The sequence below is a fragment of the Trachurus japonicus genome, chromosome 13 (genome assembly GCF_045865225.1).
Source record: "Trachurus japonicus isolate A0001 chromosome 13, Traja_1.0".
In the NCBI taxonomy this organism is placed as follows: Eukaryota; Metazoa; Chordata; class Actinopteri; order Carangiformes; family Carangidae; genus Trachurus; species Trachurus japonicus.
In genome coordinates, this window is record NC_140919.1 from 19,282,763 (window position 1) to 19,307,010 (window position 24,248).

The 24,248-nt window shown below is 42.7% G+C and overlaps 1 protein-coding gene across 33 annotated transcripts in view; it reads left to right on the top strand.

Annotated features, from left to right (window-relative positions):
• Positions 1–24,248, top strand: part of gramd1bb (GRAM domain containing 1Bb) — a 97,764-nt gene that overhangs the window by 66,334 nt on the left and 7,182 nt on the right. For 7 of the 33 annotated variants that reach the window (XM_085795166.1, XM_085795189.1, XM_085795164.1 and 4 more), the window contains 12 exons: positions 5,620–5,830; positions 11,968–11,988; positions 18,638–18,722; positions 19,377–19,480; positions 19,621–19,716; positions 20,736–20,816; positions 20,972–21,087; positions 22,145–22,307; positions 22,414–22,606; positions 23,507–23,650; positions 23,774–23,892; positions 23,982–24,124. In XM_085795166.1, the coding sequence (XP_085651292.1) occupies positions 5,620–5,830; positions 11,968–11,988; positions 18,638–18,722; positions 19,377–19,480; positions 19,621–19,716; positions 20,736–20,816; positions 20,972–21,087; positions 22,145–22,307; positions 22,414–22,606; positions 23,507–23,650; positions 23,774–23,892; positions 23,982–24,124 (1,476 nt within the window). Of the gene's footprint in view, positions 1–5,619; positions 5,831–8,170; positions 8,192–9,819; positions 9,844–11,967; positions 11,989–12,696; positions 12,721–18,637; positions 18,723–19,376; positions 19,481–19,620; positions 19,717–20,735; positions 20,817–20,971; positions 21,088–22,144; positions 22,308–22,413; positions 22,607–23,506; positions 23,651–23,773; positions 23,893–23,981; positions 24,125–24,248 lie in introns of all 33 variants that reach the window. The other 26 variants (XM_085795155.1, XM_085795156.1, XM_085795171.1 and 23 more) reach the window with 7 other exon arrangements.

A 24,248-nucleotide genomic window follows, 5' to 3' on the forward strand; every position in this document is an offset into this window, starting at 1 on the left:
TTGCACTTCATATGTAAAATCTTGACCTATTTTGAATGACTCTGACATGCGGGGATCCTGTTTGATCAACACCTTGAAGTCAGTCGGTCTGTCAGTCATGCAGTCTGTCTGTGGCGAGCTCTGTAATGCAGATGAGTTGCGTGCTCCAGCCTCTGGGACCAATCGCTCTGGCACAGTATGCAAATGAGCGCACTGTGCTGTGTAAAATGTGAGGCTTTATGGTTAAATAATCAAGGAAGATGTTAACAATGGTGTGTACAGGAACACTGGATCAAAATAAAGACAATGATTGCCTGTAATCCCACCATAATGTTTTTTATTTTATTTTACTCATCTTAGTCACAGAAAAGCTATTCTATGCCATGTCAATGTTTCTTTAACCAGGCACTCATTTTATCATAATTTAAAAATAATGAATAATGAGGTTCTAATTCACTTAATTCAAATTCAGATGTAAGCAGAAATATTGCACATAAATACAGAATGAATACCTAAATACATATGAGTATCATAAAGTAGCTATTATAATTGTAGATGTTTAGATCAAGAAGCTCAGAAATCCGTCATCAGATGATGAAGATCTAATCCCCTGTGGACCACAACGGTTCGTCTGTCACATTGCCTCCCTGCTGTATTTCCCACACAGACGCAGCATCTCTTAACAGCAGAGCCGCTCAAGTATATTTAGTCACACTCTGAATATTTAAACCACACTCTCTGTTCACTGTTGCTATAGCGATTCTCGGTCCAAGCTGAGCATTGTTTGAGCGATGTAGTTGTGTGGGCGGCACTCTAACCGGTGTGACTTTTCAATTGTAAAATTGTTTGTCACCCCGCTTTTCTCTACAGTAAATAGTTCAGTGCAGATCACTTAATCAGTGCAGTTGTATAAGTCCATCACTCATGTGATGTGAGTGGTGCTGAAAACACGTGTTCTCCATCAGTGACTCAAGCTCTGTTTTTTTAGGTAAAGGAAAATAAATAATGCATTGTATTTTTTTTATATAATATCAGGGTTACAGCCCAGGGTATATATACATATATATATATATATATATATATAACTAAACTAAACCATTAACTGTACAGGTACCGACAGCTGTGTCTATTATTCGACAGCTGCAGAACTCATTGTGGCGCTTCCTGTAACTCCCCGAGCATTACTGTCCGGAGATAATGCGCCAGGCAGCAGGTACTGTTGCTACATGGCAAACCCTCTGTGTTTTTGTTCCACGAAGGAGTTACCCACAAAGCATCTGTGATGGATGCCTTTGTGCACCTCTCGGCAGGCTAGCGTCAGCTGCGTGTTCGCTCCATCCACACCACCATGCTGGTTCAAAGAGCAAACTGTTGCGTGAATGAGTGATCAGGCTTAGTCATTCATATGCTGATGACGGATCCGTGTTCCCATTGTTTACCGCTGTGTATCTGGGAAGAGGAGGAGGAGGCGGTCCATGAATTCCTCTTCTGCTACAAGTGGAGGGTCCTGTACCAGAGTGTCCTGTCAGTTTTTTTGTATTTAAGGAAGGTAGAAGAGATGGTCGACTTGGTGTTTTTTTTCTCTCTGTCTCTTATATTTATTTCAGTTTGGGCATTTGTTGCTCCACAGGTAAAAAACAAATCAAAAACAATAGCTATATTGTAGTGGTTGATGCTTTATTTCTTATTTAGGCTGTCTAATATTTGTGTTTAGTTCCAGCTGCTTTTCTTAAGAGGCAAAGCTACTGTTTTTAACTGGTAATATCAAGTTTTTTTACTTTTTTGAGTAGTTAATGACCTGAGGGAGGCCTTGGTTTAACCTGACACCATCCACCACCATAACCCCACCCAGTCTTACACCTTTTCACCCCACAGTGGGTGAGGGTGTGTGTGTTGTCGTCAGCATATGATGAAAGCTGAGTGAGATATTGGGAACCAGGCCAGGATGTGCCATGGAAAAAACATCGCTGTCACACTGTATGAAGTTACTCTGACCGTCTACATCAGAGGGGGAATCGAATAATGTGTATGACGTTGTGTGTGTGTGTGTGTGTGTGTGTGTGTGTGTGTGTGTGTGTGTGTGTGTGTGTGTGTGTGTGTGTGTGTGTGTGTGTGTGTGTGTGTGTGTGTGTGTGTGTGTGTGTGTGCTGGTGCAGTACATTGTGTACTTGAGAATATGCAGCAGTGGTGGATGGAGTAACAAAAGAGCAGGGAACCCAGTGTGTGCATTGCGTTTCCTACATGTGATTGGGATTAGGCAGGGTTGTTGTTATTATTAGGACATAGTGATTGATTATTTATTTTTGGAGAGCATGTTCATGTTCAAACTCATATAAAGTTTTATAGATAAAACTGTTACTGTCCTCTAAATAGATCAGATGCTGCTCATTTCTATATCAGTAACATATTCATCCTGCATATTTAATATAAGAAGGTTTAAATGTAATAATATTTTAACCTGCACATACTCCTCCTGTGTGATGTTGACTGTTTCCATGAGGTTGCATCTCTCATGATTGCACTTGTCCTGGTTGGCAGTTGTCAACAACGTGTGGGAAGATACTGATTATAAGCTTTGAGCCTAATTACCTTACAATGTGCCGTCACCTCTCCCAGTCAGGTTGCCCATGATGCACACAAGCAGATATTTGCGTCCAGACTTGTGCAACATAGTTTGTTTAAAAGAAATTAGGAGAGTTAGGATGAGTGCCAAATCAGTGGGTGTGAAGCACCTGACTTTACTTTACTAACTTGAAACACCTGAATTGGAATGAAACAGTGCTCTTGCTCTCTTTCTTTATCTTTCTATTGTATTTCTTTATGTCCCCACATTTGTATGGGGTATTATTATGACTGCCAAGTGACCAAAAGATATGTTTAAGTAATAGTATTTAGAAAAAATGACTGTAAAATGACAGTGCTAAAAAAAAAAGGAGTCTAACATTTATTTATTTACTCGTATAAATATTTTTCTCTCTCTACAGAGTCTCCCCCTTCACTTTCATGTTAACTCTCTCTGTTGTCTGGCGAGACAGAGGGACCCAGTATAGACAGGTCAACTATAAATATAATCCCTACGGCCATAGGGTCATGGTCTGTGGTGTTTAATGGGGCAAAGCAAGATGAAGGACCTGCACCTGCCAACACCTTACTGTATGCCACCACAATCACTCACTTTAGTTCAAGTTTTCATAAAAACACATACTTTATGCTGAATTAAGATTGTATCTGTCCTCATCAGGGTATTTAAAATAAAAACGTACTTCTGAGTGTACAAACTGTTCTCCTGTGGAATTGAATTGTGTATTTGTTTTAGGACTTTAACTGTAGATGGACGAGAACAGCCCCAAGAGTTAACTGATGACCTTGGATAAGACATTGAGAACGGCCACAGGCAAATGTGCAGCATGTTTAATAAGCCACGCACGAACATATGATAATGAAATTATCCTGGAAGGAGATGACACGTTTTATTAATGTGCTGCTCTGACCAAGGAGAGCTGAGACCCGGTGAGAGATGATTCAGCAGAACTGGACAAACAGAACCGCAGGGTTTTCACCGGCCTGCACCTGACATGTAGAGGATGTGGCCACTCTCTTGTGTCCTGCTGCATAGTGCTGCATTATATGTCAATAGATGAGCTGATTTTCACAGATGTGTCTAAAACTGTTCTTCCTCTAGTCTAGTTTATACCGTTTTTAAGCTTAGTTTGATTGTTATCTAATTTGTTGCAATGGAAACAGACATTAGCCCACAGGGTTGTTGCAGTGTTTTATTTTTGAGGCAGGCCACCATGCCTGAAATACAGACCTCCTCTGCTTATGTCATGCAAAATGAATACACTTATGAAATGAAATATTAACAATCAAGGAGAAAGCACAGACTCCGTGTCACACGACAAATACCAAATATTTAATGATTAATGTGGATGTTACCCAACAACAAACAACAGAATTGATCACAAGAGATTTGTGAGTGTATGGGTGGTTCATAACATCCTCTCAACAGTTTCCTTTTCTGCTTTATTTGTCTGCCAACTTGTATTTGGTGCTGTATGTTTGTGTGTAGCCCAGACAGACAGTCTCCTGGCTCAGACAGAGATTATCGTGCATGCTGAATATCAATGCAGCTCGCGTTTTCACAGTTATACCCTGGTGGATGACTCTTGAAAATCAAGACATATATCAAAAGTTACAAGTAGAGTAAGTAACGGCTAAATACAAGCCAGGAGATCACTGCACTAAAGAGCCATCCTGCAAATTTACTCTAATCGGGTCAGTAGGGACTAATCAGCTGACGTCGCAGAGCACACAACGTACAGTACAGTCGAAATGATCATCCCCCGGGCAATCATATAAATTGATGTTAGATGTACCATAATATACCAGACGTGCATTATCTGTCCTCCAGCTGTGACGGCTCTGTGTTGGCCTTTTTAAAAAATCAAACAGCCACTGGTACGTCAGACGGCGACAGCGGGACAGAAGCTGTCGACGCTGCTCTGTATGATCCACTGCTCCGAGCTGCAGCGAAGTCTAGAAGAACGTAACAGTAGATCAGTAATTCATGGCCACTAACAACGGCCATTGGCTGGCAGTGACGCAACGGCTTGCATAACGTCATGTCAAGTAACCGAGCCTGGCGGGCACACTGCCGCCCAGATCACTTACACAGCCTTTTGTTCGCTTCTGTCGTTTTGAGGAGAAGGCTTCTTGCTAATCCTCTGATCTGTGTGTCCATGTACAGTATGTGTGTGTGTGTGTGCATATAAGAAAAGAGTGTCTATTGCTAGTTCATAAAAGCTGCCTGATGGTGACTTAGTGTAAAGTGAAATAGCAGGGACTACCTGTCCTAGGACAACAGTTCTGTCTTAGCTAGGTTGCTGTCAGTGGATGTATAAAGGAGATCCTTGTGTTGAAGTCGACACACAGCATCACTGTAGATAACGCAATCACAAACTATAGGCCTGCTATTTTTCCACCCGGTATTGTATCTGTGATCATTTAATCCTTGTTATGTCTCCCAGGCTCTGCTGTGAGCATGGAAACAGTTATCCTCTCTTTGGAAAAAAGATCTTTCATTATCATGAGGCCTTGTGTTTTCCAGGATTTGAAAGAAACCGCTCGATAAATGTCGAGGTCCAGCCAATTTCACTCGCTTGTTTTTTCTCGCTGCGGTGGATTTCTTAATCAAATTGAGAGTGGGCTCAAAAGCAAACGTATCAATTTCACCGCTGCGGCATTAGACAGAGAGTCCTCGGGATGTGTGTGTGTGTGTGACAGCGTCTCTGCCTACGTTTCCGTCACTGCTGCTGCTGCTGCCGTTGTTGTTGGTTTCCCGTATTAGCTCAGCTGTTATTAGTCAGGTTAGCACATGATGCTTCAAGGCCGTTAAGCCACATGTGATGTAAGTCCGAGGAAACTGTGTGTGTGTGTATGTGTGTGTGTGTGTGTGTGTGTGTACTGTGCTGCTTTCCATACTGACCTGTAAACAAGGAGTGTCTGTGATGAACTTTTCCCTGTCCTTTAACAGACTAGATTCTGTTTTTGTTTTTTTTTTATTAGATTTATCAGGAAGTAACATTAAAATGATGACATGGATATTTTCCTCATCACTCCGTCTCTTTCCTTCTTTTTCAGCACTGCCAGTAACTCCAACAAGAGCACACCTGCCTGCTCACCGGTCCTACGTAAACGTTCGCGCTCTCCCACGCCACAGACCCAGGAGGGTGAGAACATGGTGGAGAAGGGTTCAGACCACTCCTCTGACAAGTCCCCCTCCACGCCCGAGCAGGTTGTCCAGCGAACATACTCCCTGCAGTCAGCACGAAGCGGGGGAAAGAACTCAAAGGTGAGTGACCAGAAGATGCTCTTATTTTTTTTATTTTTTTTTTTACGTCTGAGTACCTTTTTTTTCCTTTTCTTTTCTTTTTTTTCCAGATAGAGACAAAGGTTAGCCTCACACTCTGAAGTGCAGTGCAGTTTAAAGTACATACAGTGTCTACTATCTCTCACTACTTTTGAACTCGAAAATCACACAACCTTCTCAGCTCTGTCAAGAACGCTCAACAGTGTGTCCTTTCCACTGAAAAAAAGTCGGCGATGTGAAGAGAGGTTCCTGGTAGAGAACAACTGTGGAGCACTTCTGGTGCAAAAAGCTGCTGTAACGAGGGGCCGATTTCACAGACATGGATCAAGGATAGACTGATCTCATTTTTTAAAACTATGCGTTAACTCATAGATGATCAGAAACACAACAGCAGGCATTACAACTAATTGCACTTGTTACATGCACTTAAAGAAGTGTGGGTGCATAGAGTGTAAATGTTTATCCTGACTGTGATAGCCGAGATGATGTGTAAACTCCCCTATGCAGCCGTTTGTTAACTGTGACTGCATAAATACGTCAGAGTTGTCCCAGGCTTTATGATTTATTTTTTTTCCTCTCCCCACTGTGGTGACGTATGTGATATGATTGGTTATTGACTTGTACATACTGATATGTAACTAGTGAGCTGTAACTATCACTCTCCCGCCTCAGGAGAGATTGCACCCTCCTCTCCATTCCAGCCTTTCATTTTTACATCTCATTGACTCCCCAGTATCTAAACTCTTTATTTATTCCCTGCGTTAAAACAACAATTGAATGACAGAGAGGACAGACGAGTGTTGAAATGCTGCTGTCAGTCCGTATCTTCAGAAATGTAATCACTTAAAAGCTTGTTTTACCCCCCCCTCCCTCCATCACAGAGCTGAGTTTATTAGAGTTGTCCTACACAATGAAATCAATCAGACATAATGAGTCACACTGACAACACCCAGACACTCACTATTCAGTATTTATATTTTCTATTTAGAAGTGATGTGGTAGATGAATGAAGGATCATTGAACTGATATAAGTGCTTCAATGTGCAGGATTAGGCAGGAATGGTCTGGTCCACACTGTCATAGTTAAAGCTTTAAATGACTTGAAGGAGCCAACAGCTGCAGTATGTCTTCATTAAAGTAGTGTAACATCAGAACCACTCTGATGAAGACATGCTAGCTGTGCAAAGGTTGGTTTTATACGCCTTATAAAAAATCAACTATACCAATTAAAGCCATGTGTTACCTCAGTTAAGATAGTAAAGATAGATGTTCTACAACTTCTGAGCAGATTTTAATAAGACAGGTCACAAGCCGACGTCATAACTGTTCATTCAGGTGAAGTATTTCAATCGTTTTATCAATCTCCTGATTCTAAAATTGTGTACATTTCAATATCTGAATTCAGCCTAAAGAAGCAATGGTGCAGGGGTTTTACTTGCTGCAACTTTTCAGCTGCAGAAACACTGTCCAGGTAGCACCCCTCCTCCACCCACCCACCCACCCACCTCCCTTTTACATTGGCAGAGCATTAGAAGGGACGCAGCAAGTAAAACTCGTAATGTACACGTGTAAGTATTGTTCTAAGACAGAGTGAACACAGCAGGTGGGAGAACCTAGTGTCGTTGGCAGAGGTGTACTGTGTTGAGGGTGTTTCTGCTTTCTATTGTTGCTTGTGTTATATATACTGTATGTTATGAAAGAGTTGTGTTGGAAGTGTAGGAGGACAACAGAAGGAGCAGCTTTGCATCTATGATCATAAATATGGCACAAAGTAATGAATAGATAAATAAAATAAAAACAGTTTTAGGTGTTATTTAGGTTCCATCTGCATCACACACACCCCCACCCCCTTGACAAGTGAAGCTGAAGTTCAATCTTTCACACATCCAGGTTATTTCACAGAAGGAGCATGTGGCTCTAATGTTTTGTTACGCTCAGCACTCAATGCTCAGCTCCCAAAATGTTAGAAACCAGCCATGACACTCCCTCCATCCTTTTCCATCTCATTCTGTCTCCATCCGTCTCTGCTGTTTTTAAACCACGTGTTGTTTTTTGACTCTTTTGTTTGAATCATTTTTTTTATTTTAATTTGTCTCCACAACACAGTGTGCACGCCCTCTCTTTCTCTCTTTCTCTCTTTCTCTTATTCTCTCTCTCTGCTGCTGCTGCTACATGCCATGTGATAATGTGTGCCATCTGATAATGACTGTTCAGTTCCTCTGTTGGTACTTTTCAGCTGTTTCTTCTTGCAGTTGATTTCTTTCTAGTTTCATTTTTTTTTCTATCTGATTTTTCTTTGTTCTTCTCCTGATTGCATGCTAGTCTCACAAGCGACTTTCCAAAGTAAGCATTACTCTTTTTTCTGTTCTTCGAAAATATTCCTGTGCCCAGCTCCTCCCGCCCCCCCCCCCTCCCCCTCCTTCTCTTCCTCCTCTTCCTCCTGCCCCATGACCCACCTCTTGTCTTGTGAGCAGCTCTGTGGAAATGTCCGAACCTTGTTTGCGATGCTTCACCCCCCCCACCCCCCGAACCCAGCTTGTTTCTGTGCACACTGCAACCATTACGAGCCCCATCTGCACCCACCATCACAGCAGATGGGCATTTCCTTGAAACCGACGAGCCCACTCCGAACCTCACTCACTTCCTTTTCCTCCTTCTCTCCTGTCCTTTCCTTTTCCTTTCTGGTGATATGCAATGTGGCAATTCCTGATTACACTTTTGAAAATCAAATGATATGCACAGTGCAGATGAGATCCCATCAGGATAGGCGGTTGTTTTTCAGACTTCGACGATTACAAGAATGAAAATAAATGTTTCTGGTCCTAACCCTTCCTGAATAAACAACAGTGCAAATAATTGTCAAATGTCCTCTCTCTTCTCTGCTTCTTTTTTTTCTCCCTACATTGGCCCGTGTCCTCTCCCTCTCTTTACAAACTTATCCCCTTGTTGCATTTTGGCAATGAGAGCTTTATATCCGTCCTGCTGTGTGACTGCCTGGCTGCAGAGGGACAAATGCTTAAAAACTCTGCCAGGATCCTGGTCCAAAGCTCCAGGACTACATCATTATTTGAGCTGCCTCTCTGTTGCCACATGAGAGAATCTCTCCTGCTCTTTTTCTCGCACCGCGAGCCTAAAATCTCCCCCCACCTCCCTCCCCTCGTCCTGTAAACGCAACGCAAACTGGTGTCACGTTTTAGTGCATCGCCCATACTGTCTCTTCATCCATCTAATTTGCTACTTGTCAGATGTCATCCCACTTTTCTTTTTTTTCTTTTACTTTTTTCCAGTCTCATTAAATCTATTGCTGAGTATTTAAGCTGTCCATAATACAAGGCCTCAGCTGAGTTGAGCTCTTCTAAATAGAGACAGAAACAGGGCAGACAATGAAATACAGTGAGATATTTAATGTGAGTTTGTTGATGCTCTCTTTGCTGCTATGTAGTTGCACAAACTGTTTGACACATACACATATACACACAAATCCTAATCGATTACCTCATTCCTCACGTCTGTGCCACAGTTAACGCCCCCACCCAACCTCACCCCCCACCCCAATCCTATTGCAAACCACCCACCACCACCACCACCACTACCACCCCCCTTTGAGCCTCTGTGGTCAGCAGCGGTCACATGACCCCAGATGGCGTGAGGTCGTCCCAGCAACGTGAGCTTGATCATCCAAGCCCTAATGCAATCCAAATAAAAGAGTGCATTCAGCGAAAACAGAGGCAGCGTACCTCTGTGCAGAAAGGCCCCAGTGATGATAACAGAGACAATGATACAGCAATAATCAACCAGGCTTCTCATGTAACACGCCAGCTACACGGAGACTCAGACGCAGCGCAGTAACAGATCTGATGTCAGGTCTCCTCGGTCCCTCCGCTTCTTCGCTCTCATTTTCTATTTCTTTGTGCTCATGTTGCTTCACTGCTTTTGTTAACATTTTGTTTTCTCTTTTAATTTTCTTTCAGTATGACAGACTAAACCTGATTAAAGTAAGCATTTCTTCTTGTTTTCATCTGACCCATTGACAGTCCCCGCTGGCCCCCATTACAGTCCTCGGCCCTGCACTTCCTCTGTAGCTGTGCGACTGTAGGATCCCCCTTTGATAGTCTCAGTCCCTCATGTCCTTTCCAATGCTTTCCATCCCCTGAGTTAATGTGGAAGGACAGTGATTTGTCAACTGTGTAAAACTTTCTGTATGAGCGCCTCCCAGCTATTCTGTTGATTAATTTCATGATAACAAGCTCCGCCACAGAATCATATGCCATCGTTAGAGGAACCCTAAATTCACTTATTAATTTAATGATGTTCAAGGCAAAGGTGTTTTATGAAATTTCTTTTGAAGCTGTGTGTCCAATAAAATGGTTCACAGTTTTTTAATTCTCATCCACATATGTGGTAACATATAAAACAACACACAATTGTAGTAAACAAACTGTTCCAGGTTAGTCTCCCTCCTCTCTGTCTCTCTCCCTCTTTCATAAACAGTCACAATAAATACTCTCTCACCATGTACACAATTGCTGTCATAGATCTCACAACTCACTAGCATGCAGTTAAACTAAGTCAAACACGCCCCACACACACACACCCCTTATCCAGACAGTGGCCTCAGAGTAATTCCTCTCTCGTGTCTCTGTCACCTTCAAATCAGATTAGCCCACAGAGGCCCAGCTATCCTTACAGCCAGGCCTCGGGCCTGTTGCTGCAACTCACTGCTCACAAACACCACATGCACACACACACACACACACACACTAGAGCCTCTTTTACACTGGGCTAAAAAACACACCACCAACAACAACTACTAGCATCTGGGATTTGTATCATCAAAGTCTGTCACACACAGAAAACCTAAGACGCCAAGAGGAAAGGAAAACTGGAATTTTTAAATTAGAAATTTGCAATGAATTTAGAAGCACATTATAAAGTCAGAATAAAATAAAACCCGTCTGAAACACATTCTCACTCTCACTCCTCGGTTTTACAGTTTCTGTTGTCAGATTTGCAGCACTGCAGAAATATTTTACAGTCTCACTGGGAAGAAGTCCAACTATACCTCATCATAAAAAGTACTGTTCAGGAAAAGTATAAATTTTGTTGCTCTTCAGTTTTGGGATTTTTTGTCGCTTTAATTTAAAACTATGTTGCTTTTATTTGAAGTACCACAGTAATCAGACACTGGATATCACATCTTTATCCCTATCTTCCCCCTCTTCTCCCTCTGGATACCCTCCCTCCTTCTCTCACCCTCTGAATGATCACCTGCATGTTTTCCCTGTGGGACTTTTGCTCATAGAGTATTAGAGCGGAAAGTCTGTATATGTGACTGGAAAAATGTTGAAATGTCATAGTCATGATTAAGATACTATATCTCTGCTGCCCTCTGCTGTTATAATCCTGCTACTAAATTAATTGGCTCTTCATGAACAGCACACAGAATGATTCGTGCAGCAGGTCACCACTGAAAAATGTCAATATGAATATTAACAAACATCCATTATGATTAATTAAAGATGGTATGGCACATTAAATATTATCTCCAGACTCCTCACAAAATTTCTAAGTTGAAATAATTTCACTTATATGTTTGTTGAATCAGATATTGTACATTGAACATTCTCAATTATAGATTGTTTTTATAATTTCTAAAGATGGAGAGATGGATGTTATTATAACAGTATATCTAATGTGCTATTGCAGTAAATGGCAGGTTTGAAATGAAATTACTTTCAGTTCTGCCAGCACAGGAAGCAGATTTACTTTCAGAAACTCTTTTATTTTGAAGGATTCCTAGATTTTAACAGTGCGGGAACTGAAAGAGAATTTCACCCTGCTGTGTTTTACCTCGGACACTCATCATCTGTGGTATTTAAGTGTGGATCACTTCCTGTGATTTCTGGCAGGACGGGTTGTGAGGTTCAGTTTGACCTTCACGCCTTTTGGTACTTGTTATGATCAGGTTGATCATGTTTCACACGCGCAGTACGCCTGTATGAGCCCACAAGCCTTCTGCAGTACTTACTAGCCTCACAGAGTTTAATACATCTTTTCTTTCTCTCTCTCTCTCTTTTTTTCTCTCCCTCCCCCCTCTCTCTTTCTTTCTCCCTCCACAGAAGAGCCAAAGCTGGTACAACGTAAGTCACCCTTTGTTTTTATTCATATTACTGACATGTTTGAATTTGTCTGTCTTGTACGGGTGTATACGTGTGCTACGTGTGTCTGTATGTTCACATTCTGTGGGTGAAGTGACTCCTGGAAGTGTCCTCAAGTTGATTTAGCGATGAGTGCTGCTTACATGATTAGAGGTCATCGTCCTTGACCCTGTTTACTGGAGCGCCAAGTCACAAGAGTGGGTTACTGGTCCTCCAGGCAGGGATTAGCACGGGCTTAAAGGAGCAACAGGTGAACCTGTCTGATGTGGACAACGGAGAGAATGAAAAGACGACAGCAGGACTTTGAAAACTACGTAGATATGATGCTTAAAATAATGTACTGAAGGTTGCCCCTAGTGTTATATGCAGAGCACCTGAGTGTTGCAGTTTTATATTGCACCACTGGAGGGAGTGCTAACGCCATACAAACCTCAGCATGTTCCTCAGCTGTCATTTCTCAGTGAACAACCTCTCTTTATGACTTTGACCCAACATTTACCCAGAAAAGAAGCTTGTTGTGTTAACTAAGCCCACAGAGCTGTCAAGATTGAAGATGTTGATCTTGACACTGCTCAGTGTCAAACCTTAGTTTCTCCATAAATGTCTTTATTGGACTTTTTTCCTATTTTACGTTGCTTTATTTCTTTTTTTTTTACTCCCTGTGTGTACACTCTTCCCTTTTCTCCCTAGCATGAAAGACAACACATCCTGAGAGTAAGCATGACTTGTATTCTTGTACAACCCTGAATATCTTTCAGTCTCTCTTGCTCTGTCTCCTGGTTCTCAGAGCGGTGGGATGATAATATCCCTCCTGCCTGCCTGTTTCTCATTCCATTGACTCCACTCAGTGTTGTTACCACCAGATAGCACAGCCACACTTACGCAGAAGTAATTCGGACATGTTGAAGTGGACTTCTATTATTTTTGTCCTCCCAAAGTTTCAATTACAGAGTCATTTCTGACTGATACTGATTCGTTGCATCAGAGATTGTGTTGGACTGTATTTTAGTCCTTCAGATGTTGAATGCCTGTTACCACCAAACTTCTAAATCTGGTACGCAACAGGTGTTAACAAGCGCACTGAGTTTCTCACTGTACTAAACAAATCAACAAACCATCACAAGGGCCTCTGGACGAGCCTTGAATGCCTTTGAACAACAGGGGAATGGAGCATGGTGCTTTCGGTCTCAGCATGCTTCCCCCCATTCCGACTGTGTTTCCCATGTACCAACAAACATGGACACCGGAACTTTTAGACTTTATAATTCAGGTAAGATTATCAGAGGAGGAAAATGGAAAATGGAGGAATGCTGTTAAAGTAAAAAAAAAAAAAAAAGGCTTAAATTGGGCCAATAACTCCATACAACTTCTTACACCCTTCTCTAATCCACTCAGCTATAATAAACCACTCACATTTTCTGTACTGACCCACTATTTAGAAAGGAGCATTATACATAACACCCTGACACTGCTAATGTCTAACACGTGTAAATGTCATCTTTACAGATGATATAGAGCTGGCTACCAGAACAATGCACATGGAGTGTACAAGAAGTCACGACCACCAGCTCTCGTCAAACAAACTGCATTGCCCCAAAATTGTATTATCTAAAAGGATTAAGCAGGTGATATTCAAATTTCTGTCGTCAGCAAATCTCATTGCAAGACCATGAATTGATCCAACTAACTAAGTATTTCCTTTGTTTTTGTTCCTTTGTGCCATAGAGTCCCAAGGTTGTCCAAAAACTACAGAAAACAATAAAAACACACACTTTTATACTGAGAGTGCTGGTAACTGTTGAACCACAGTATGTGTGTTACAGTAATCCACCGCTGAATGTAGTTCCCAACAAGTGTATTTACCTCAGTTTGAGTAACATTTGGTTCTTATAACGGAGTCCAGCTGTTTGAGAAAGGGACCAAGTGAGGCTGAAACAGAGGCTGTCAATTTTACTTTAAACAGAAATTTCTTTATTTGCATATATTCTCATTTTAAGGGTTTGAAATACAATATAGATCAGGCATGGGAAAACTATGGCCCGCGGGCATATACAGCCCATCCGGCCGGTCAAATGTTGGTACAAAATTTACCAAATTATAGCAAAGACTTTGATGCTTTGGCAAAAAATGGTGACCAACAACACTGCTCCCACTGAAATTGAATGTAATTTAAAGTTTTCTTTTACTTTTAGTTAATGCCTTTAACATGTAATTTATATAAGTTCACACAAACATTCTCTATCCGTCTGATACTGGCCCGTCCCGTCCATCAAATTTCAAAACTCATTGTGGCCCCTGAGTCCAAAAGCTAGCCCACCCCTGGTATAGAAAGTATGTAGTGTGTGACCTGTTTAAGCTCTTCAGTATGAATTAATGAGCCTGGGGCTAAATGGCACAGACAGACAGGGGGGTTGTAAAATATTGGAAAATGGCCAAATGCATTATTGATGTTGGTCTTTTCATGGTATTCTTTTAACAAGTAGAAAAATACCAAAGTATCATCAGCTTCATCCATTGAAAGTCCCAAAATCCTCCAGCTGCTTTAGAGTGTTTCACCTGCTTTCAAAGCGGCTTTGAATTATTGAACCACAGTGATTTTATTTTTGCTTCTAAAATAAATGCTGTTCTACTGTATCATGCAGCGACGTTTTTACCCTGTGCCCTTTGAATGCACTTTAGTCTTAAAGGAAAACGTTCATCTCCACATGGAGGGTGTGTTCCTGATATCTTGTACACTCATCTGTAATGACAGAACAAACACAAAAACACAATCAATAAGTGAAACCGTTTCGATTGATACTTGGACCTCGGTTGGCTTTCTTTGACTGTATATGTAGGTCTCACCTATGACACACCTGCATGGAGGAGATTGCATGAATGGTTTTCTGTGTGTGCACGGTGCATCTGTACATGGCAATGATGACCTCCCATGGCACTGAAACCACTGTGATTAAAAACACATCCGTCCCAATGTGAGTTCTGAGCCTGTTAGAGATCTGCACTGTGGCCATTGCTCCTCTGAAAAGTGTGTGTTTATTCACTTTCCACTTGCACAAGTTTGTCGCAACGCTTCCCTAGCAACTGACACTGGCGGAGGAAAAAACACTAACAAACAAACAAGCGTTGATAAGTGAGATGAACACAGTCGATGAGTTACATTTGTTTAGATCAACACAGGTAAATGCAGCAGGTATTGAATGTGGCGCCGTGCACGCTGCTTCACTCAGATCGATCCACTCGCCCACGGACTTCGTCAGACTTTCCATCAAATTAAAAACAGGTTGGACACACACCTCTAGCCCTCAACCGCCCCCTCACTTTAACACACTTAAAACCCCACCCTGCTTTACAGTACCACTCTCTTCCATCTCCTACTGTTTGTCCAGCAAGTTAATAGTTAACCAAATCAATAAAGTTGGTGTATCCACCTCATCACAAGTCTCGCACTGTCACCTGAACACCATCAGTCACAATGGCCTCTTTCTTTTGCTGGACATACAGTATAAGAGAGAAAGAATTGGCTGAGCAGGAAATAAAGGGACGACTCTGATCACACACACCACGAGTAATTTCGAGGAGTGTTTTGTTCCAGTTCCCTCATTCCATGGGAATTTCATCCACATGATGTAAAGGCATTCTCAGTGTTTTTAGAGCTCTGCATCAATGACCTGCACTGTTTCCCAAGAAGACGGCCACTGAAGATTATTCTCGAAGATTCATATCTTTTTCCTCCCGTTTCGTATTGTCTCCTTTGCCTCTAGTTTTTTTTTTTAAAAGGAGGATTGGGTAACAAAGCAAGGGGAAGGGTGGAAGTCATGGCCCATTCCCATTGCACAAATGTGGGCCACACATTTGCTTCATCTAGCAAGAGTCAATGAACTACAAGCTGTAGTAACATTGGTTTGTTTTTTTTGTTTTTTTCAATGCCGCTGGGACCTCCACCGCCATGCCAACATTCTTGACTCTTGAAATATATTTAGTTAAGAGTAGTGGGAGGACATGCACACCAATTGTTAGTTAAGCGCTGCTAAAATAGGAGCCGCAAGCTCTGCATCTCTCTCGCCTGCTAAGAAGAGCAACAGAGCGTGATCAGGTATCAGGAGAACATGAATGACCTCAATACCAGCCAGAAGGGCGGGGACGCCTTCATACGTGCAATACCTTCAAATCATCAATGATCGGGGGCTTTAAGCAACAGAAGTCAGATCACAGGAGATTTCCATACGCAACATGAACAACCAAATGAAAAAGATAAGCCGAGAGATACTTACAGTGTGTTTATCCAGCCACTTCACCCTGCGATAGAAGCAGTCTGGCCCTGCAGCCCAGCACAGACGCTGTCAAGATTGATGGTGTTGTTTTGCAGACGAAGGTAACTGGAGGTTACGCTCACATCTGTTCTCTGTAACTCAATCACCAGGCCGGTCAGCAAGACGGACTCAACACATACTTCAACAGACAGACTCACAACAGCGGTTCTCCTCTCTTTTATTCAGCTTTGTTTTCTTCCTTCTACGCTACATCTTTGTTTATATTACTCCTCCTCTCTCCACAAAGTCTACTTGCTTTGATTATTTGCTGGTCGTAAACAGTGTAACTACAAGGCACTCAGACCTGGACAGCGCCACACACACTCACGCACTCGCACTTACTAGGAGGAGTAAGCAGAAAAAAGGAAAAAGCTACTGGCATGATAATAAAGGACTTGTTGGACGGGGGTTACTAGAGGGCAACGGCCGTAACTCGTCTGCCTGTGTGTGTGAAAGGAAGAGAGAGGGAGAGGGAGAGAGAAAGAGAGAGAGAAAGAGAGAGCCCCAGAACGACAGAGCGAGACAAGGATCATGTGGCTGGAGTGTGCCGTGTCCACTGCTCAACACTGAAAGGGAGCAGCACCCAAAACAGGGGGCGGGTACTGCAGCTTCCAAACCACTGGACCTCACCAGCTCTCTGTCTACTCTTATTTTCCAAAACCTACTGTTAACTGACAAGTCCACCAACTTCACGAGGAGTCCGCTGGGGCCTCGTTGTGGAAAATTTGCCTCCACCCAGGCGCCAAAAAGGGGGAGATTTGGCGCGATGGATATGGAACTGGATGAGGATTGTACTATGTCAGACTGGGAGGCCGTGCTGGAGCTGGATGAGGCGTTGGCAGGGTGGCTTCTGCAGGGTCCAGCTAGAGGGGAGTGGGGTTGGGAATGGGGCTGGGCTGCCTCAGATCTTCAGGAACCTGAGTGGGACACAGAGGACATCCCCGCTGTAAGTTGTAAGCGCAAAACAAGAGGAGGAGAGTGAGCAAAACAATGTGAGAAAGCTGGAAAATGTTGTGGTTTTGGACCGAGGGAAATGGCTTTGTAGCAATCTTTGTCTTTTACTGGATGCTGCTGTAAGCGTAGCCCCGTGGCAGCTCGCCACCACTAAAGAAAACAACTGGTTTGGTTATGAGTCATAGCTATTTGAATTCTCCCAGAGCTCATAGAGGCCTGTTGTCTGGAGCGATCATCATATTACTGTGTGAGTGACTTGATGTGTAAACAGTGTAGGTGTGTTTGGTCGTTTCTGGAAAACGATGATGGCTTTAAAAAAAGAAAAAAAAAGAAGAAGAAGCGTCATGATGGTGTTGTTTAGTCAGAGCAGTAAATGTGAATACCGGGCAATTAGTAAGGGCTCTCAGAAATGTCACTCACATGATTTCAGAGCAGTTTTCCACATCAACACACATATCTAAAAGGCCAGTAGAAGCAGCAACAGACTGTGTTTCAGTATTTCCACTTCTTGTTTTGCAAATGAAGCACTCGATGTGAACAGACTGTTCTTTTCCCACCAGCTCCAATCCAAAGAATTATATATTTCTTCCTTTTTTTCTCCTCTCACTATACCTCATGTTATTCTACTGGCAGCCATTGTTTCTTGAAGTTTTCCTGTGGAAGGGAAGCATCTGGCGCAGACAGTGAGAGCCCACTCTTCAGCAGCACACGCTCCAAGATTTTACACATTGCACTTTGCAAATAATCGAGTCTGCCGAAGCCAAGCAAAAGAGAAAATCTGATCATGTTGAATAGGATATCCTTCCCAGTGCTGGAAAAAGAATCTGTTTGACCAGGTTACTCAAACAATTGTGCGGTTTTGTTTATACTTGAGATTTCATCAGTTGTCCTTCCCCTTGTCTCTAAACAAAAGCCTCATTGTCAGATACATGCTGCTCTGTAATGCAAATCTGAGAATGTGACTCTTATTATAAATGCTCGCAGTCACAGCAGCATGTGTATTGAATGATCTGCAGCGGGCTGATGTTTTTGGAATTGCGCTTCAAATCGCTCTGCTGTTAAGTCTCATTAATGACTGCAGATAACTCAAGCCACATACCTCTGCTTGCCATTCACTATATGTCCATGTCCAGTGCTTGTCAAAATTCCCCACAGAACGAAAGGCAACATCCCTGTGGGAGGTTTTAACAAGGTTATCTCACATGCTCACAAATAACCTGCGCTGCGTGACAGAAAAGGACAATTGTGTGTGTGAGTGCGGCAGTGAGCATGAAGAGCGTGAGCTTTGGAAGCATATGTGTGTGACTGTGTGTGTGGGTGTGTGTTTGTGTGTGTGTTGATGTTGCTGACTCTGTCTGTCACTGCAGGTGCTGAGCCCGACATACAAGCAGCGCAATGAAGACTTTAGGAAACTCTTCAAGCAGCTCCCGGACACAGAGAGACTCATTGTGGGTGAGTGGACGCCACAGACACACTGGGGCCATCTGAGGAGGGGCAGGGTGCAGCTTACTTATTAGTAATTAGAAAATGATTAATCTTCACACAACACAACACAGAGGGGGCACATTCCAAGTTTTGAACATACTGATGCGATTGTCTAGATTTTGTTCCCCTATGATGTCGGGGGGAAAAAAAAACACTCCCCTCTGCTTCTTTTAGAGGAACCTATCACCTGATAATAAACTTTTCTCACTCTAAGCTACAAGCACTCAGCTTTGACCACATCATGTCCTAAGCTTAGCTGATTTGTTGTTGTGATTTTCCCCTTTTTCTGATGAATGCCATCTTTGTCTGAAATGCCTTAAAAATAAAAGCTCAGGGTGTGACTGTGGTTTGCTTTCATTATGCTGAATTTACAGTTTATAAACAAAATATACACACAGTGGGTGGTTTTTTGCGTAACGGTCAAGTGACTGCCCTCAAATGAACTGTTTATTTACACATTGGTGGTAACATTTAATTGAAAAGCGTATACTCTTAATGAATTATTCACCAGTTGTGTATGGTAATGACCTTGTTTCCGTAATGTAATTTTTTAATCTGTGTCATGCTTAGCGTATTTGGTGACATTTTTTTCACAGTTTTTGTGACTTCTCCATGTTTCAGACTACTCCTGTGCTCTTCAACGGGACATCCTCCTGCAGGGACGACTCTACCTCTCTGAGAACTGGATTTGTTTCTATAGCAACATCTTCCGCTGGGAAACACTGGTATGCCTGTTGTCGCCACTCTGCACATCTGCGCAATCTTTTGTGTTTCATATATTTGCTCCATTGGGTCATACTTGAAGCAGTAATTTGCATACATAGCACATAATATATATCATTTGTGCTTTTGTGTTTGCATGTAGCTGACAGTACGGCTAAAGGACATCTGCTCAATGACGAAAGAGAAGACTGCCCGCCTCATTCCCAATGCCATCCAGGTCTGCACAGACACTGAGAAGGTAAATGATACAGACAGAGTGAATACAAGCAGTCACTGTGTGAAATCAAATCATCTTCACCTAAAGAGGCGCCAGATTGGTAGAAAGTCTGGCTCCTAACATCATTAATGATGATTTAAGCCTCATGCCTAACAGTGTTAAGTGTGTTTTTTGGAAAATTGGCCCATTGCCATAATCGCTATAGTTTTAGCAGTATGTTCGTTACCTTTAATTGTCGGTGTAAGCTATTTTTAGAACGGTGGAGCAGAGCCGTGAGCTGCTCAAAGCTACTCTACGGAGGCTAATGGAATTTTTTGGTTTCCCTCATCAAACCCTAATGGAACATTACGAAACTGAGCCATTTTTGAGTCTGCTTGCTGAAAAACTGTCCCTGAAGGCAACGCACATCAGCGGTTTTGCATGAATTTACCTCGAAAACAACTCCGTCTCATAACGTTCCATTATTATCTCATAGCAAAACCAAGAAATCCCATTAGCCTCCGTAGCGTAGCACTGAGCAGCTTGCCGCTCCACTCCGCTGTTCTAAAAATATCTTGCACTGACAATTATAGGTAATGATCCTACTGCTATGACTATAGGGATTATGGTAATGGGCCAATTTGCCAAAATGTTGAACTATCCCTTTAATTTTACCAAAGACTGTGACGAAAAAAGAAAGAGACAAGTTTTTGTTTAATTAAGTAGATAAAAAATGCATGTTAACTTCATCACAGTAAGTGTTTAAGGGCACTGATTTCATCTCGTCTTCCTCGTTTTCGTCATGAAAAAAAACATCGTTGACGAATATATTTCATCTAGTCTCGTCTGACATAATTAATACTGATGCCTAACATGGGGGACATGTTCCTGTCACAGATGGGTGACTGGAGAATGGTTGGCAAGTTATTAACACCCACCATCTCTGCCCTGATGTGTCAGATAAACTCAGACAATTAGGGTTTGAAGCACATTCGTCATAATGCACATTTAATTTCCACAGTGATTTCTTTCATAGACAGATTGTTTTTCATTCTTCACAGCACTTTTTCACCTCGTTTGGAGCCAGGGACCGGACGTACATGATGATGTTCAGACTGTGGCAGAATGCGCTGCTGGACAAGGTAAGCTAATCTGTTATTTGTTTATATGTTTGTTTGGTTTTTTTTGTACATTAGCATCACAGATGTTGATCATGGTGATGCTGCTAGCCTCACATATTTCATTCCGCATTATCAACAAATTATCGCTCATTTTGATTGGTTCATGCCTCTTGCAGCCCCTGTGCCCCAAAGAACTGTGGCACTTTGTTCACCAGTGCTATGGCAACGAGCTGGGCCTAACGAGTGATGATGAGGACTATGTCCCCCCTGATGACGACTTCAACACCATGGGGTGAGTCTGGTCATGCTGCAGCATCAGTTTCTATGGCCGCAGTTATGAACATTTTTCAGTGGATTACCTAATTACCCAAATTACAAAATAATTAGGGAGCCTGGTATGAGATGTAATAAGCAACACGCACATGCTCAGTCACATACAAATATAAACATAATCCAGTTATATACACAATTACACACTTGACATCTATCTCATCTCTCTGCCAATTTAGACTGCACTTTGAAGCATTTATTTTCAACTTATTGGTTTACCGCCTCGTGTGCATACTACAGCAACGAGGAGAAAGTCATAGAGCTATTCCTTTGAAGGCGTAACAGATCCCTCTCTCTGCTCTGTCTCCTCCTGCATTTGCGTCCAAAGAGGATTTGCAAGATAAAATCAATACAGAGTCATGGGTAGAATCCATTCGTGCTCATATTGTCTGAAGTTTTCTCTTGACTGCCATGTGAGGTCGGCAGAGTTATGTGATCTGAATGTTTTAGCAGTGGAATTTATTAGCGTTACCATGGCCAACACCGACCAGTCTGCACTATTTCTCCAGGTGAGGTCATTGAGACAAAATGAAAAAGAGGAAAGATTTACTTCACAGGCTGAACAGAGGTCAAATAAGAAGCTCCAGATCCATCTCAGTGTGATTGTGGCTTTAATCAGTGCAAGTACACACACACAGTAAAGTGGTATGATCACTGATGTGCTGTGATTTCTTTTGTTTCCTAAACACATCGGATGTTTCAAAACTTTTACTGAATCAAAAACAGCCCTCTTTTTTGATGAGGTTTGGCCGTTGTCCTGCAAACACAGATTGAAACACAACTGTTTCTGAATTTCAAAACAATGCTCGTTCTTGAATTCACTTCTAATGTTTCTAAGATACACTGAGCTGATCCTTTCACTCTGATTGTCCAAACATCCTGTCAGCGGCATTTGTTTTACTCCATTCAAATCCAGCCCATCTGGAATCAAAGTAGTGCAGAAAAGCACCATGAAAGATCTTTGTAAACACCACTTGAGACAAGTAGAGATGAATGAAGTTCTTGCCTGTCGCCTTCAGGTTCAGTGAAGAGATTCCCAATGAAGAGAATGAGATCAACAATGACAACTTGTCTAAGAGCAGCACGGAGGCCAAACCTGAAGGGAGCCCCCCAACACTACATAAGAAGCTCGTCCCCAACAGCGCCATCCCCAGCCCAGGAAACCATGACACACCCATCACGGTAGGTTACAACGTACACACACGTTTTCACTGCAGACAGCAACGATCAAATGAACGAAGAAAATGTTATGACTGCGTTTAATGGTGGTTTTCCCTCTTTCCTCCAGTTTGACCTCCCAGCTGAGGAATACGCAGACTGCCTACCAGACGGAGAGCTGCTGGCCCTGCCACTGCTGGCAGAAGAGAAGAACAATGATAACAGTGGGCCTGGTGGTCCCGTGCCCTCACCCTCACTTGACTTCAACGACAACGAGGACATCCCCACTGAGCTCAGCGACTCATCGGAAACACACGACGAAGGTAACACAGTCATGAAATAATTATGTTTTGATTGTATAGATGGCAGATACTGAGAGTGAGTGCGTGTGTGAGTATGAATTAGAGGGCCCCAAGTCCTGATGGGATATACCACCAAGAGTGGCTGAGAAAAACAGAGTAAAGACCCTGTGGAACCAGACATGGTGGAGATGGTGGTGGACAAGAAGGAGGAGGGGGTAGTAGTGATGTGTGATGTGGCAATCCAAGCTGACAGTAATATAGGGAGAGGGAGCATGAAAAGTGCAAGAAAAAACTACTAGGACAGATGTGGAGGGTGAAGTCTAAAGTGGTTTCTGGGTAATAGGAGCATTAAAGGGATAGTTCAACATTTTTGCAAATTGGCCCATTGCCATAATCCCTATAGTCATAGCAGTAGGTTTGTTACCTTTAATTGTCGGTGCAAGCTATTTTTAGAACGGCGGAGCGGAACCGCGAACTGCTCAGAGCTACACTACGGATGCTAATCGGACATGTTTCCCTCATCAAATGCACAATCCAACAACTCCAAAAAACTTGTGACCTGCATTTTCACCACACTATGAGATAATAATGGAACATTACAAGTTGTTTTCGAGGTAAATTCATGCAAAACAGCTGATGCGCGTTCCCGTCGGGGGCAGTTTTTCGGCAAGCAGTCGCTGCATTTACCTCTAAAACAACTCTTTCTCGTAATGTTCCGTTATTATCTCATAGCTTGGTGAATGTGCAGGTCACAACTTGTCCATAAGAGCGCTTTAGAGTTGTTTCATTGTGTATTTGATGAGTTTGATGAGGGAAACCAAGAAATCCCATGAGCCTCCGTAGCGTAGCTCTGAGCAGAAAGAGCTGAAAGGGAACTAATATCTGACTTTTATCTTGTCTGTTTCTGTCTTTGACATGAAGGTGAAGTGCAGGCTTTCCACGACGATCTGAACGGCAGGCAGTACATCAACGAGATCTACAAGTTCAGTGTGGACAAGCTGTACGACATCCTCTTCACTGAGTCGCAGTTCATGAGTGACTTCATGGACCAGAGGCGATTTTCAGGTTTGTTATTAGTGTTGCTTCTGCAGCTGATATCTCTGGAGACCGTGCAAACCAACGCTGTGCTTCCTCCCTGCAGTGTTTATCATGTCATTCATGTTTTTGTCTTGTCATCTTGCGGTGTAGATGTGGTTTACCACCCATGGAAGAAAGAGGAAGCTGGGAACCAGACCAGAGAGATCCTGTACACCATCTCTCTGTCAAATCCACTGGCCCCTAAAACAGCCACAGTTACTGAGACACAAGTACGGTCAGCTCTCCTCCATAAGACACATTGCTCATTGTTCATATTGATGTTACACTGAGACACACCCTATGCTCTGTGTTTTATCAGACTCTGTATAAAGCCAGTCAGGAGAGTGAGTGTTACATCATCGATGCTGAGGTCATCACGCATGACGTGCCCTACCACGACTACTTCTACACTCTCAACCGCTACATGCTCACCAGGGTGGCCAAGAACAAGTGTCGGTTACGGTAGGTGACTCACTGTCAGATACACACACCACACACACCTGGAAAATGAGATGGAGTAGTAACAGTATTTGAGTATTTGGGTTGAGCAAGCGCCCCATGTGCAGAGGCCACAGTCCGAATCCTG